General features: G+C 39.6%; 1 protein-coding gene across 2 annotated transcripts in view; it reads left to right on the forward strand.

Annotated features, from left to right (window-relative positions):
• The window catches only part of TBCK (TBC1 domain containing kinase), a 167,968-nt gene extending 153,138 nt beyond the window's left edge, over positions 1-14,830 (forward strand). For both annotated transcript variants that reach the window (XM_006096594.3, XM_023760455.1), the window contains one exon: positions 12,634-14,830. In XM_006096594.3, the coding sequence (XP_006096656.1) occupies positions 12,634-12,744 (111 nt within the window). In that variant the 3' untranslated portion in view covers positions 12,745-14,830. The remainder of the gene's footprint in view (positions 1-12,633) is intronic.
• Positions 14,831-16,429: the final 1,599 nt, after the last annotated feature.

Genomic DNA, 16,429 nt, shown 5'->3' on the forward strand with positions numbered 1-16,429 from the left:
CAATAAAAAAGAAAAAGAAAAAAAGGAGCAGTTGGGAGCTTTAGTCACCCGCCAGCCGGAAAACGGCCCTCAGCCCCTCACCCAGACTGGCCAGGCACCCCAGTGGGGACCCCCTATTAAAGAGCACTTGTCAGTTAATCTTTAATGTCACATTACCCAACAGGTTAAATCAGCGGTTCTCAACCTGTGGGTCGTGACCCCTTTGGCGGTCGAATGACCCTTTCACAGGGGTCGCCTAAGACCATCCTGCATATCAGATATTTACATTATGATTCATAACAGTAGCAACATTACAGTTATGAAGTAGCAACGAAAATAATTTTATGGTTGGGTCACAACATGAGGAACTGTATTTAAAGGGCCAGAAGGTTGAGAACCACTGGGTTAAATAAAGCAGTGAGTTATTAGATAATCAAGCATATTCAGATATTTTGTGAATAACGTTATGTCAGCATCAAGAAAAGTCAGATAGTCCCATGCAGGTGAAGTGGAGGCCCAAGTGCTAATGCTCCAAGCGGGGATCAGGTTTTGTGCCGATCCTTGCTGCTGCCTGGCCAAATTTAACTTAACAAGGCAAACAAATATAGACTGCACCTGTTGGTAGGGTTGATGGGAGTAGGAAGACCTCTCTGTCAAATGGAAAATATGGCAAGGACTCATTCTTGTCTCATTGATTTTTTAAAACTCAAATGAGAAACTGCATCTTCGATTGTTAAACTAGCATTAGATTCCCTGGGTATAGAGGGAAAACATGCCAGTATGGTATGTACAGAAAGCCCCATAAAAGATACTTCTTTCAAAGCTGAAATGTGCTGAATTAATCTAGCCAGTATCTAAATGTGAGTAAGGCAATGTTTTCTTGGCTTGACAAAACACCATCATGAACCCACCTCCTTCCTAGAAGTAAATTATAATGTTTAGCAAGAACGATAACTTAGCACGATGGCATACGTTAATGTGGTATTGGGTTATGTTTTCTCCCCCATGGGATCCATCTCTGGAGCCAGTGATAGGTCTCAGACTGAAATAGCCAACAACATGGACCAGAACAGAATGAAACTCCAATTGGTGTTTCTCTACCTTTACTGAGTCTTTAAGAAAAAACCATAAACATCATATTGCTGTGTTGGTCACAGAAACTCACAAGACTTTAAAAATAATTGCTCTCTATATAAGATTATATTTTGTGGTTATCTGACCACTAAGATTTCTTCCCTGCTTATGCTTGTCTTGTCAATCCTTTGGGAAATATTTGGCACAGCTGATTTTACCCTTAAAATGTTATATTTGTGCCCTAACTGGTTTGGCTCAGTGGATAGAGCGTCGGCTTGCTGACTGAAGAGTCCCAGGTTCGATTCCAGTCAAGGGTATGTGCCTTGGTTGCAGGCACATCCCCAGTGGGGGGTGTGCAGAGGGTAGCTGATCGATGTTTCTCTCTCATCGATGTTTCGGACTCTCTATCCCTCTCCCTTCCTCTCTGTAAAAAAAAAAAATCAATAAAATATATTTTTAAAAAATGTTATATTCGTGGCATTATATCAACACTTTTTTGTCATCGAAAGAAATAGTCATCTGAGAACATAAAAGCCAATGGCAAGTAATGTCATGTGTGTTATTATTCTTTCCTTCAAAACAAAATGAAGCAACCCCCCCCCCCCGAAAAAAAGAAAAGAACAAAACATATATTTCTGATTAACATTTGATTCCAAAACCTAGATAAGAGAAAGATTTTGTGGAGATTCTGTGACTAAACAGTGTGAGTGGCTGGTGCTTTCTACACATGGCAAGTAAGGATTAAATTTAAAATATGGTGCCCTAGTCAGTTTGGCTCAGTGGATAGAGCCTCGGCCTGAGGACTGAAGGGGCCTGGGTTCAATTCCTATCTAGGGCACATGCCCGGGTTACAGGCTCAATCCCCAGTAGGGAGCATGCAGGAGGCAGCTAATCAATGATTCTTTTTCATCATTGATGTTTCTATCTCTCTCCCTCTCCCTTCCTCTCTAAAATCAATAAAAATATATTTTAAAAAAAATTTAATATGGCATCGTTTTCAACTGAAAATATTCAGATTTATAATAAGTAAAGCATGCCTTTGAAGCTATTTTTAAAAATAAGATAATAGTCCAATTGTGTTCCTTTACACTCCTCTAGGGGCCAAGGTAATTTGGTCTTTGGATTTTAGGTTGGAAGTTGTTTGTACAGCAGTAATATGAGGCTTCCACCTGCCAGTCCCACCCCATTACTTCCTGAATCCCTTAACCAAGCTAAACCAAGTTTTATGATCTTGTGATGGTCACTGATAGCCCTTACCATTGCCGGTCCTTTTTTCTCTCTCTAGCCCTGTCTGCTTTCTCTCTTTGCTCAAGCTCTTCCTCTAGCCTTTGGGAGCATCGGAGATGATCATACTCCGGTATGTGCTCAAAGGGGACCAAGTGACTCTGAAAACCAATCAAGCGTATGTGTTGTCTCTACAGTAAACTTCCCTGGCTCCAGATAGTATCTACCTAGTTCTTCAGATTAATGTGATATTTTTAAGCCACTTTGTGTGAGATCTTTTACCTGTCAGAAAATGTATTAGGCCTCTTTATGATTGTACCTTCTGCATTTTGATAAAGAATGGGAAGTGAATCTCCTTTATGAGTTCCAAATATGCAAGGAATTCTTTCTCCCTCTTGTTAGACCTATAATCACTGGCTATGGTTAAACTTGGCTTTCTTCCTGAGTTTTTCCTTGTCTTCTTGTCAGCAAATATTTTGGTCTGTGGGTTTATGTCAGATTATAAGGAAACAATTTACATATTAATGCAATTTGAGCACACTAGATATCCCATGAGGCTTTACAGTAAAAATTATCCTATATAACGGCATTTGTTAAGTGAGGGAGGATAACTTTTAAAAGACCCATGAATTAAAATAAAAGCTGCCCCGTAGGTCCCTATTCACATAGTGTTCAAATGTTATGTGAATAAAAAGCAAGGTAGGAGTTGTAGTAAAGAGGACTTTAAAACACCTAATCCTGACTTTGGTTGTCTGTTTGTTAACATGTTTACTAGATTTATTTTGTGTACAAAGCAGTTTTTAAAAAGACAGAGGGAGCTCATTTCCCTGGAGAAACTGCCAAGTCATCATCTGAATCCTGTGGTCTCTGGCACCTATATTCATGACCCATCAGAGGATGAAAGTTATGTTGTTTTATTATATGTTATTCTACACACCCACCCTGCCCTCCACAGCCCACCATTTAATTAATTACTCCTTACCGCAGGAATGTTTGTGGCTAAATAAAAACTAACCATAGTTGCCCTCCCGCTTGACCCTACAGAGGTTGGAAGTTGGCTGTGATCCATCATAGCCGTAACTGTTTTGAATCTGAATTTTTATTGTATACATTCTTTTCAGAGCATAGTATACTGTATGGAATATGACTAGTGGCTTGGATGTAGTATGGGTTTACTGTTCTCTGTTGTCTAGTGTAAACAGAAGTTAAAGAATGATTGCTGCTGAAATTCTAGCCTCAAATATCATAGATCAAAGGAAAATGTACAGATCAAAGGAAAATGTCCTGACCCACAATGGCGTTAGATGATGGAATTTTATCAGAAGAGGCTTATTCTCTTCTGTGAGCCAGTGTACTTTTTTTATTAGAACAAATTTTGTCATATCTAAAAATGTTTTCTTTTATTTTTTTAAATATGAACTTTAAAAAATTTCCAGGCAGCCTTTCCTGGGAGGACTGTTTGACAGCATAACCTATTGATAAACACTAATCTGTAATTCTACAGGAAGATTCCAATGCCTAGACACTAGGTCACAATCAACTATCATAAATTTTAATGAATTAGTATAGAGGAAATTTTTTTTAACCTAGAGTTTATCATGAGTTTTAGAAGGTCTTTGATCTAATTGAAATTATATGTAAAGTGTTGTACATATTTGTCTTTTATTGAAAGTGATAATACATCTATAGCATTCATCTGATTACCAGAAGTATATGTGACCCAGTAAATGGTAAGAGTCACGTATAAATTACTGTTCCATTAAAAACAGTTCACATGAACAATGATTTGTCCCCATTGCAGACAAATCTCCCTCTTAAGTTTGAATCTATATACTTGCAAGGTGTAAATGGCTTTCCTGTTCAAGAATGAATTGGGGGACAAAGAGACAAAAGAAAGAAACTAGTTTATAGTGAGTATTTACGCTGAGTCAAGCATTTAAACATATGATATCTAATTCAACCACCCCAAAATGCTTTTAAGTGCACCACTGAAGTGGAGTAATATTGCGCATTTAACAGGTAGAGAAACTAAGGCCAAAAAGCTAATAAGTGACTTACCCACAGCTAACCAGTGACAGAACCCTGATCCGAACCCTGTGCTAACTACAAAGTTCCTCCACTTTCCTCCTACCACCCAGGCTGTTTGAGTGAAACAGTGAATTCTCTCACCCTCCTGACTAATGGCAACAAATTATATGAAAATTATTGTTTGTCTTATCACCCTGTTAATTAGGTATGAAATTCTCTCATCCCCTGCACCCACTGTCTTTACTCAAGGCACCAGTATCTCCTGCCTGACTTGCTGCAGCTTTACATTGTCCCTGCCTGCAGTCCCCTTCCCTCCTCCAGCTGTACTCTACAACCAGAGTGAACGTTTTGAAAGTAAATATAATCGTTGTCAAAATGCCTCTGTGACTTCCCATTGCCTCCAAAATAAAATCCAAACCCTAGTCATGGTTTCTGGGTTCTTTGTGATCCGGACTCGGCTTTGTTTTCCATCCCTCACTGCTTCCCTCACCCTCTAGATTCCAGCCATAATTAACTACTTGCAGTTCAGTATATGTAGTTTTTGTTTTGTTTTGTTTTGTTTTGTACTGCTCTCTCTATTTGGAGCATTCTTCCCACTTCTGTTCAACTGGGTAACTCCTGTTTGTCTTGAAAGGTTGTTTATATAGCATTTCTTCATGGAACTCTTTCTTAGTTCCTCAAGCCTGGAACTAAGTACCCTTCCCAAGTGCTCATAGAAAACCTTTTACTTACTCGTATAATGTCAGTGGGACCACTATCATATGTAGAGTTTCTCTGTATGTTAGTAAAAAACCCATCCTCCCTTTAAGAACAAGAGCACCATGTAAGAGCACAATGCTTGGAGAGAGGAAGGGCTACATTTCATGCTCCACTTACCCCTTTTCCAGGTTCTCTCATGCGGAGACAATCTGCACAGCCATATGGTGGTTCTATGTAGCATTTATCAAATGGCATTGTAATTGCCTGTCGACTCGTGTGCTTCTCCCACTAAACTCCAGGCTCACGAAGGATGGGGATTATGTTGCATTCATTGTTATACCCCCCAAACTCTAGCATAGAGCCTTTCAAATAGTAAGCACTCAATAAATATTTGATGGTTTAATAAATGACTAAGTTCATGAATAAACACATGAAAATAGTAGTTTGCTGTCAAATAGCATTTGCAGAAATTGGTAAAAAGAGGAAGACAAAAGAAAAATACACTGAAATCAACTACTAATTTAATTCAAGGCAGCAAACACTGATTGTCTACATTATGGAAACTGTTATGAGGAAACAGAAATGAGAAGGACATAGTCCTTTGCCCGCAGTAAACTTTCAATCTAATTAATAAGATAAAACATGTACACAACTGATTAAAACTCAAAGCAGAATGTGTCATGTGCTATAAGAAATTTATAAAGTTCTAGAAAATCATTGAGAAGGGGAAAATTTTCCAGTTAAATGAGGATTCCTAAAGCTTCATAGAGAAGGTGATGACAGACCTAACCTTTGAATTATGGGTAGAATTTCAGTGAGGAAAAGTGTTGGGACAAGGACCAAAGTGAGGAGGGAGCATTCCAGGCAAAGGAAAGAGCACAGACTACAGGTAAGGCTGTTTCCAGGTGGGTGGAGAGTCAGGTGACCGATGGCCTTGAATGCTGTGCTGAGGAGTTTACATTTCACAGTGGGAAGCTATTAAAGGTTTTTAAGAAGAAACATGACACAATCAGCTATATTTTAGAAAGTAACTTGAAAAATTACTTTTAAAGTGACTTCTCCCCCTTTTACCCTTGATCCCAGTGAAATAGGAATTTTCAAACACCAAAAACTAGAGATCAGTGTAAGAATTTCACTCTCCCTGTATTTCCAGTCTATTTCAATGCATGTTCTTCCTGATTCTACCTTTATGTTGATCTGTCACAAGCTTGCAATTTCCCACTATCTAAATAGTTTCTAAGCTCCCAGTGTTAGCAAACTCCGGTGGCTTCAGGGGAAAGATCTCAAAAGGGGTTTGCTGAGACTGACAGCCAAAGCTCTGCAACTTTTGAGAGGAGATTAGGGAAATGGCCTCACTGCTGTATCATGTGATTCAGGGCATCTGATCGCATCCTGGCACTATCCTCTCTTACCTTATTTGACACTAAAGGACACCCTTCTCATTAACAATTAATTTAAAGATAAATAACTGCACTTATTTAAATAAGCAATAGGTGAGTATAAGTCTGAAATAAAGAATTTCTCTTGTCCTCAAAATGCAAAGAAACTTTAGATACTATTAGAAAGTTTCTTACTGAAACTTCCAGTAAGAGGTTTTAGGTACTACACATTGTTCTTTCAGACTGTAAATAAGCAAGGTATTCCTTGGAAGGGACCCACAGGTCTTGACTCACTTTGCTTAAGGACAATAGCCCTAAGAAGGAAAAAACTCTGTACACAACAGTGACTGGGGTCTCAGGATCTCCTGTGGGTCTTTCCTAATGTAGGCAGCAAAGTGCAGGTAAACTAAAAGCGTAAGCGCCACTTAACAGTAAGTGGTTCAAGAGTAATTAGGGTCTAAAATGGAGTAGGAGCTGGGGAATGGAAGAGACTAAATGGATCCAAGACAAATCACAGAGAGAACTGTGTGCCTATCGAATGTGGAGCCCCGTCAGGTGGATCAATTAGTTGGAGTGTTGTCCTGTGCACCATAAAGGTTGCAGGTTTGATAATTGATCAGGGCACATACTTAGGCTTCAGGTTCCATCATACGGGAAGCAAGGATGGATGTTTCTCTCTCACATGGCTCTCTCTCTCTCTCTCTCTCTGTCTCTCTCTCTCTCATCCTGGTTCATAGGTTGACACTCAACCACCGAGCCACACTGGCCAGGCAAGTGTTCTCTTTTGAAACTGTTAAATTTGAGAAGCTTATTAGAGGCCAAAGTCATAAATTTAAAGTCATCAATGTATAGATGGGACTTAAAGCCCATGGAACTAGATTAAATCACTTAGGGGGTGAATGTAGAGACAAAAAAGAAAAAGTCAGAAGACAAGGTAGAATTACCTGTTGTACTCCTTGTCACAAGTGCCTGTAGTAGGATGCAAGATGATTACTGACCTTGTGCTCACCTTCTTGCTTTAGCCCTGTGGCTGGTTTAACTTCTGTGAGTGAAGTAAGAAAGTAAGGCAGCCACTGTTTTATTACTATGGAAATAGTTTCACACCTTATGCCGGCAGTACTCTTTCCAGTGTTAATGAGGTGTAATTGTCACATAGGATTGTATATATTGAAGGTGTACAACTTTGTTTAGATATATGTATACATTATGAAGTGATCACCACAGTCAAGCTAATTAACATGTTCATCACCTCACAGTTACTGTTTTCTTTCTTTTTTCTTAGCAGTTTTCAAGTATGCAATACAATATTATTATATTTGCTGTATGTAATAACTGCAGTCACCATGCTATACCTTAGATCTCCAGAACTTTTTCATCTTTCGTAACTGAAACTTTGTACCCTTTCACCAACATCTGCCATCTCCTCCTCTTATTCCCTTGCTCCTGGCAACCACCATTCTGCTCTGCTTCTGTGAGTTAGACTATTTTTTATTCCATAAATTAGTGAAATCATGCAGTATTTATCTTTACAAATTTGGCTTATTTCACTTAGCATCATGTCCTCCAGGTTCATTCATATTGTCAAAAATGGCAGTATTTCCTTTTTTAAGTTGATAATGTTCCATTGTGGGGTGTGTGTGTGTGTGTGTGTGTGTGTGTGTATTATATTTTCTTTATCCATTGTCCATGAATGGACACTTAGGTTGTTTCCATGTTGGCAATTATGAGTAATTAATACTACAGTGAACAAGGAAGTGCAGATAGCTCTTCAAGATCCAGATTTTATTTCCTTTGGATATATGCCCACAAGTAGGATTGCTGGATCATATGGTAGTTCTATTTTTAATTTTTTGAGGAAACTCCATAGTGTTTTCCATAGTGGCTGCACCAGTTTAATTTTCCACCAACAGCACAGAGAGGTTCCTTTATGTAGTTTATTTAAGAAAATAATCTTAGGTAGTACTCTTAAGAAAATAAACCTCAACATTATTTTTAACTATATAATCAAGGGAAGAAATCAGTAAGTATTAGATAAATCATCCCTTCTTCTTTCCTACTAATTTTTGCCATAGTTCTTAAGTTTCTAATTGGAATCCCTGAGTTGGGAAGTTGAAATGATCAAAATCTTTATTAATGACCCCAGAAACCTCCTAAATACTCAGGACAAGACAGCACTTGAGTTATATTAACCCAAGGCCATACTGTTGTCTAGATGGAAAAATCACTTCGTGTTCTATTTCTTATTTCAAATATGCTCATCTGAATTGGCTAGTCAACTCTTGAAAATAGATGCATGATCTGCATCTATTAGCCTAACCCCGACCATACAGTATGAGGAATAATAAATGTGCACCATATTTTCAGTATCTCATAGGGTCAAGAGGACACATAAGCCTAATAGAGCATCAGCTTCACATCCATAAAACCAAGACAGTGCAATTACTTCAGCTGCTCATCACAGGATAGTTGCCAGTTCCCTCATTCAGTTCCATGCCCAACCAAAAGTGATCATTTCTGTATCCAAAATTTAGCATTATTTGGGGGGAAAGGAGTAGACAAAATAAAATGGAAGAGAGAAAAAGACTTCTCAGATTGAGCTTCCCCAGAGCGTTAGCAGACTCATGCCAGTTGTTCAGTCCCCATTGTGATCTTAAAACTCACAAAGGCCAACGTTTCACATCAAGAAAATTAGCTGTCTTGCAACGTGCTCCTTGCAGAATCTTGCAGAGCCCAGTTTTTTAGCTTCCTGCTTCTACCAAAACCTGAGTCCTAGGACACCCAGTGACAAACACGTTTCTGCTGTGTGCACCTCTTGGACCTCACCTGAAACGTGCAACTTTTCAGTAATTGCCCTTAACTTGTACTTCTCTGTGGCAGATCAAAATCCCTCTCCTTCACTCCTTCTCCTGCCACAGCAGAACTGGACTTCCTCTGGACAAACATACCAGCCTCTTAACAGAAAACAAGATGGAGTGGCACCACGGGAGCCTGCCATTTCCAGACAGCGCTGTTTTGAGGTGTGCCAACCCCAGCCCTAGAAATGAACACCACCACCAGAGCCTGCCAACCAGAGGAATGACAGAAATGCAAGAGTGCTGCCCTCCACCTGGGAGTACCACCCACAAGAAATGCAGCTGCCCCTGCAGTCTGTGATCCCAAATCCTATCCCAGCAAATACCAGGCCCACATGGGATGCTGCCCTCTGTCTCAGCTGGCTGTGCCTTTGGAAGAGCCCCATTCTCTCCGCCTAGGATTGGTCTCACCAATTGCAGCCCTACAGACATTTAGCCTCTTTAGTGCAAAGTAACTTACTCTTCACACGGGACTGTACCTATAAAAATTGTAGTTTGAGGTCCCAGACACACCTGACCAGGAAATGACTCCCATTATCCGATACAATGGTTTTCAATGCTGGCTACACAATAGAATCACCAGGAGACTTTAAAAACAAACAACAACAACAAAAAAGAAACCTGGAGCTCCATCCTAAGGAACTGTTTATTACTTGTCTGGAGCGGGCAGAGTATCACTGTTTACTGAAAGCACCCTGACGATCCTGTGATTCATAACCCCTGGTCCAGTGTGGTATCCCTAGGCTCATCATTTCCATTTGACCTCAGGCCTTTCCCAAAGCTGCAGCTTTGCAGTCCACACTAGGACTTAACCAGCCAGTCCCGTACCTGCAGGCTCACTCACTGATGCTGCCAAAGCCCTGCCTGATGGAGAGCAAACGGTGGACGGAAGCCTGAACTCCGCATGCCTGGTTCTCTGTCCCGCCATATCTTCTCCATGAGTAATGTGGCTTTCATTCACAAGATGGAAACCACCCCTGTACATTCACAGCCCTTTCTTCCTCCCTGACCTGTCAAGCTATAGCCACAGAGAGCATGACCTAATCACTGCACGTGGCCACCACATCCGGGTCCCCATTCCCTTCAGGTGTCAATAATGAAAGAGGATGGAGAAGGGGGAACATCTCTGCTAATTCCTGTTGAATTCAGAAGTCCTGAACTGCTTCTGTAGTAGCCATCCATTCCACTTGATATTGCTTGTTACTCTCTCCTCCACTAAACTACAAGCACTGCAAAAACTGGAGCAGCGCCTGGTCCTTAGTAGGTGCTCCATGAATGTTTGCTTGATAGCTGAATGAGCAACTGAATGACTAGCTGGAGAGGAGCTGTTTCCATGATCAGAGTGGAAAAGATGAAGCGATGGCCTCACTGTTCGAGCCCATATGTAACACGGATCATTGGAACCACAAGCAGAGGGTCAGAGGAGCAGAACTCGCAATTTTCACCTGAAAACTCAACGTTTGTTGTTTTTCATTACTTGAGCACAGCCTTCCTTTCTTCTTCAAGGCACCTAAACTTTTCTTACGTCTTTACACTCCGTTTCTGGTTTTCTTCTTACACCCACACAGCAGCGCCCTGCTTGCTCTGTCTGCCTGCTTTGCCTTTCAGAATGGCTGTCATCAACAAATGACAAGTACTGGCAAGGATGTGGAGTAAAAGGAACCCTCTGCACTGCTGGTGGGAATGCAGACTGGTGCAGCCACTGTGGAGAACAGTATGGAGTTTCCTCAAAAAACTAAAAATGGAACTCCCATTTGACCCAGTGATCCCACTTCTAGGAATATATCCCAAGAAACTAGAAACACCAATCAGAAAGGATATATGCACCCCTATGTTCATAGCAGCACAATTTACCATGGCTAAGATTTGGAAACAGCCTAAGTGCCCATCAGCAGATGAGTGGATTAAAAAACTCTGGTACATCTACACAATGGAATGCTACACTGCTGTGAAAAGGAAGGAATTCTTACCATTTGCAACATCATGGATGGGCCCGGAGAGCATTATGCTAAGCGAAATAAGTCAGTTGGAGAAAGATAAATATCACATGATCTCACTCATTTGTAGAATATAATGAACAACATAAACTGAACAGATCCAGAGACAGAGAAGCATCGATCAGACCTCAAACCTCAGAGGGAAGTCAGGGGAGGGAGGGGGAAAGGGGAGAGATCAACCAAAGGACTTATATGCATGCATAATAGTATAAGCATAACCAATGGTCACAGACCCCAGGGGGGTGAGGGCATGAGGGGGGGGGATGAGGGGATAAGGACACATGTAATACCTTAATCAATAAAGAAAATATTTTTTTTAAAAAAAGGAAGAAGTTAGACAGGTGAGGGTGGGGGAGCTTTTGAGAAGGAAATAAAGTGGGGGCGGGGGGGCAGGAGCTGGTAGGAAATGGAGCATGTTCCCAACAGAAGGTGACCTGCACAACCAAAGGTATAAGGAATGGAGAAAAGTAATCATGATCCTGGGTAGGTGGACATGGGACAGATCAAGGAGACATGTGGAAGTCCTTTTTTTGCTAGACATCTAGAAGACTTCTTGGATCAGTCCTTCAAATTCATTCAAACTTATGGTCTCAAACTGTTTATTGCAGTTGTTCCAAAAACATATTACAACCAGTTTATAGGTCCTCTCTGGGACATTGTGTGTGGGATTTCCATAACTAACAAGTTGACAATAATATAAAAAATTATTTAATATAGCCCTGACCAAGTGGCTCAGTTAGTTAAAACATTGTCCCATATACCAAAAGGTTGCAGGTTCTATTCCTAGTCAAGACACATATCTAGGTTGTGGGTTCGATACCTGGTTGGGTTGTGTATGAGAGGCAAGCAATCAATGTTTCTCTAACATTGATCTCTCTCTCTCTCTCTCTCTCTCTCTCTCTCTCTCTCTCTCTCTCGCTCTCTCTCTCTCTGTCTCTTTCTCCCCCCCCCCTTCCTCTCTTTCTAAAAATCAATAAAAACATATCCTTGGGTGAGGATTAAAAAATGTTCAATATAGATTTGAGAATTTTTTAACTATCATTGGAAACATACATGAAAAATAGAAATATTAATCACCTCTCGAGAGGGAGATTGAAAACAGAGGTAGGAGAAATTTACCTCTCACTATATACCCTTTTATACTGTTTGAATTGTTTACATGTATATATTCATTGCCTATCCAAACAAGTTTAAAGAGAACTAAAGAAACACATTTATTTCATAGCATAAAGAAGTATGTGTCAACATGTGAGTAATTTAATTTCTATTTAAAGCCAAATTAATGTTACCACAGTGACAGCAATAGTATCTTTAGTTTTGTTTTTCGCAGCTTAAGAAAAAAATGGGATTGGGCAAATACAAATTTTTATATTCTCTATAAAACTGGCTTCTTTTTTCCAGTTTGCAGCACATCTTGTGAAGATGAAATATCCAAGAGTCTGTATTCTAGATGGTGGCATTAATAAGATCAAGCCAACAGGCCTCCTCACCGTGCCCTCTCCTCAAATATGAAGAACCAGGAGGATGACTGTCAAAAGGACAGAGAGGCATCAGCTCCCAGCAGCGCAGCTCCTCACAGCCTTACCGCGCAAAGACAGAACTAGGCTTCGGAGTGTTACATTTCCATACAGTGTTGTCATGAGACTTTTTTTTTAAATCTCATGACCCAAATGTTCAACTACCCAGCAACAAACTTGACTGTACATGTGTTGTTGAAAGAATTTTCTTAACAGTGAAATCTGATCATGTATTTTTAGCACATTGCGACAATAAGCCAGAATTCAGCTGACAAGGCAGACGTAGCATTATCAAGAAATCTTACTTGCACTAAAAAAGCTGTCTTCCATTGCACTGAACAGACAGCCCTAACAAAGGCATTTAGAAATATAGATTGAATGTGAGCTGAAATCATCGTTCCATGGTAATGAAAAGTGAAAGGCTATTCATAATGCATTCCTTATAAGTAAATGCTACATTTCTAACTCATTTTTGGCCCAGACAAGTTTGTGTGTGTGTGTGTGTGTGTGTGTGTGTGTGTGTGTGTGTGTGTGTTTAGAGGAAGAAGAATTTACTCATTGAAAAAAGTAATAATAGTCTTACAGAAATGTGAAACCATTCAAATTAGATAGAATATTTGTTCAGCTTCTGTAGCAGAGAAACCCCAAATAAGAGTGACTTAAACAAACTAGAACTTTCTTTCCATCTCACTTTGTCAGTCTAGGGACAGTATGTTTTTTCATAATAACTAAGAACTCAGGTGTCTTATTGTTTTACCACCACAAACACACTGTTTCCATCTCATGGATCAATATGGCTGCTCAGCTCTGACCATCACATCTGCAATTCAGAAGGAAGAAAGGAAGGAAAGAAGTTTGGAGGGGAGAAAGAAGGAAGGAAGAAAAGATGAAAGAGAAGAGAGAATATGCTTCTTCTCTAAGGACAAAAAACAGAAGTTGCACATATTACTTCCACTCACATACCATTGGCCAGAACTTAAATATATGGCCACACCTAGCTATAAGGAAAACTAGGAGTATAGCCTTTGGCTGAGTGGCCATTTACCCAGCTTAAAAGAAAAAAAAAAATCTGATAAAAGGAGATCACATATTGAAGAACATCTAGCAGCCTCTGCCACATTATTCTAAAAATTACTATACTTCACTGAATCATAAACATACCACAATTTTATGTACCATGAAGGAAGAAAAATGCAGTCAAATAAACTGTGACACAGCATCCTATATAATAAAAGCCTAATATGCACATTGTCCCCTAGACTGGGAGTTCAACCAGGGGTTGGGGCTGGCTGACCAACTGTGGGAAGGGAAGCCTTGGCTGGTAGCGGCAGCAGGCAGCCAGGTGAAGGGAGGCCCCAGCCAGCAGCCAGCAGCTGCTAGGGACCCTAGCCATGCATGAATTTTGTGCACTGGGCCTCTAGTCAATTATAAGATGCATCCCCATTTCAAAAATGTGAAAAATATGCATCTTAGCATTATTGAAATAGAGTATATCTTTGACTATCTTCAATTTTATTTTAACTAAAACATGTTCTTTCATCTTTAACTTATGTTCCTCTGTAGTGTTAGGACTACCTAGGAAGAACATTTTAATAAGAGCCTCAATTCAACTTTCTGGGCTATGGTTCTTTGTTGCTGTTTGTGTTGAGTTTTTGTATCTATTTTTTTTATTGAGATAATTTACATACCATAAAATTCACTTTTTAAAATGTACAATTCAGCGTTTTTTCATATGTTCACAAAATTGTGTAATCATCAAATTTCAGAACATTTTCATCACCCCAATAAAGAAACCCTGTATCTGTTAGCAATCGTTCCTCCTTAATCCTTTCCAAGGTCTTTGATTTAATTGTATATAGAGTGTGATTGATTTCTAACTAACTTTATTCTTGCATGTGGGTATCAAGTTGTCCCATGGGCCAGTACATTTTGTTTGTTTTTCTCAATTAATTATAGTAATTCACCAAATATGTTTGGATACATACTATGTGCAAGACACTGACATAACTGATAATTATATTATTCTGAGATACCCTACATTATATACAAAAAAAATTGTAAGAATAAACAAGAAAACAAAATTTTGCCACAATTTCTCTAATATCATTTTTGGACTGTCATCTTCCCTGGTTAGAGAATTATTAAATCCTCCTATCCTTTCCTTCAATCTTGGATGACTTCTGTGACTTCATGGTCATAATGCAGCACTGGTGACCATTTGGAAAGAGGGTCTGAGTCCTAACTTAGCCTTACTGGGCAAGCAGAGAAGGAGGGATGGGTGGGAATTTGGATTAAATAGGTGGTAGGTAGTGGGAGAGGATAAAGACCTAGTGCTGGAGGAGAGTTGTGTGAGAAGATAATAGTAGCTAACCTTCATCACAATTTTGCATTTATTCTTTCTTAAAACTTGATACATGCTGAAAAAAATGGAAGGTTACTAAACATTCAAGTTACAAATAACATTTAATGTTCTCAACAGTAAAAAATGAAATAGCATAAAATCACTGTCAGGTGTACATACAGAGCATGGTATTCAATAACAGATGGTTTCAACAATAGTGACCTCAACAACTATTTGTTGAAATAAACTGTATAAACCACAATTTATAGAGGTACTTGTAATTATATTATTGACTTCTACATTATCACTGTCAGCACTGTTTTTTGTTGTTGTTGTTTTCTGGCATCAGCAGTCTCTTCCTTCTTCCTGGAATGCCCTTAAGACCTCTACTAGCCCCATAGACACACACACACACACTGTCTCTCTCTTCATAATTCTACATCAGTAACATCTCTAGGCTCTGATTTTCCCATGCTAACATAAGAGCCTCCAATCTGTCAAAGTATCTCATTTATCCTTGTAATAATAGACTTATTACATCATTTTGCAATTATCTGTTCACATTTGGGCCTGATATTAAAATATGAGCTCCTTTAATGTCAGAGACCATAATGTACAACTCTTGTTCTTTTCACCAACCCATTGCACTGGAGATGCTTGATAAATATAAAATTGAATTGAATGGAATCTCCAGCTTAGGGATTTTAGGATCTCTTATGGATAGAAAAATATTAAAACAACCCAGGTAATTTATTTCAAGTGTCAAACTTACCTGGTACCTGATGAAGAAAAATAAATTAAAACTCAATTCACTGAGTGAAGAAAGGATCTCTAATGTACCACCCAGCTCTAAAATATTATAATCCCAGATGTTGGAACAAATAACTTCCAGCAACAGGGTAGGCTAAGCTAGTGGCATCCCTTTTCCAAAACACAGAAATGCTAGATTAAAAAAGAATATTAAAAATCTTTAATACTTTACCAAAGTTGAAAAAAATCAGAAATTCCTTGATGTAAGATAAAAAGAGGAACTGACACACTATCAGGCCCATAGGATAATAGATCTATATAATAAAAGCCTAGCGACCTTTATGGTGGAACAACTGGAATGACCTGTTACTATGATGCGCACTGACCACCAGGAGGCAGTGCTTAGCACAGGAGCTGCCTGCTGGTGGTCAGTGCGCTCCCACAGGGGAAGCACCACTCAACCAGAAGCCCAGCTCATGGCTGGTGAGTGCAGCAGCAGTGGTGGGAGCCTCTCCCACCCTCTGCAGCAGCACTAAGTGGGTAAGTAGCGAAGGGTCCCGGACTGGGAGAGGGTGCAGGCCAGGCTGAG

The sequence above is a fragment of the Myotis lucifugus genome, unplaced genomic scaffold (assembly GCF_000147115.1).
Source record: "Myotis lucifugus unplaced genomic scaffold, Myoluc2.0 scaffold_182, whole genome shotgun sequence".
NCBI classification, from domain to species: Eukaryota; Metazoa; Chordata; class Mammalia; order Chiroptera; family Vespertilionidae; genus Myotis; species Myotis lucifugus.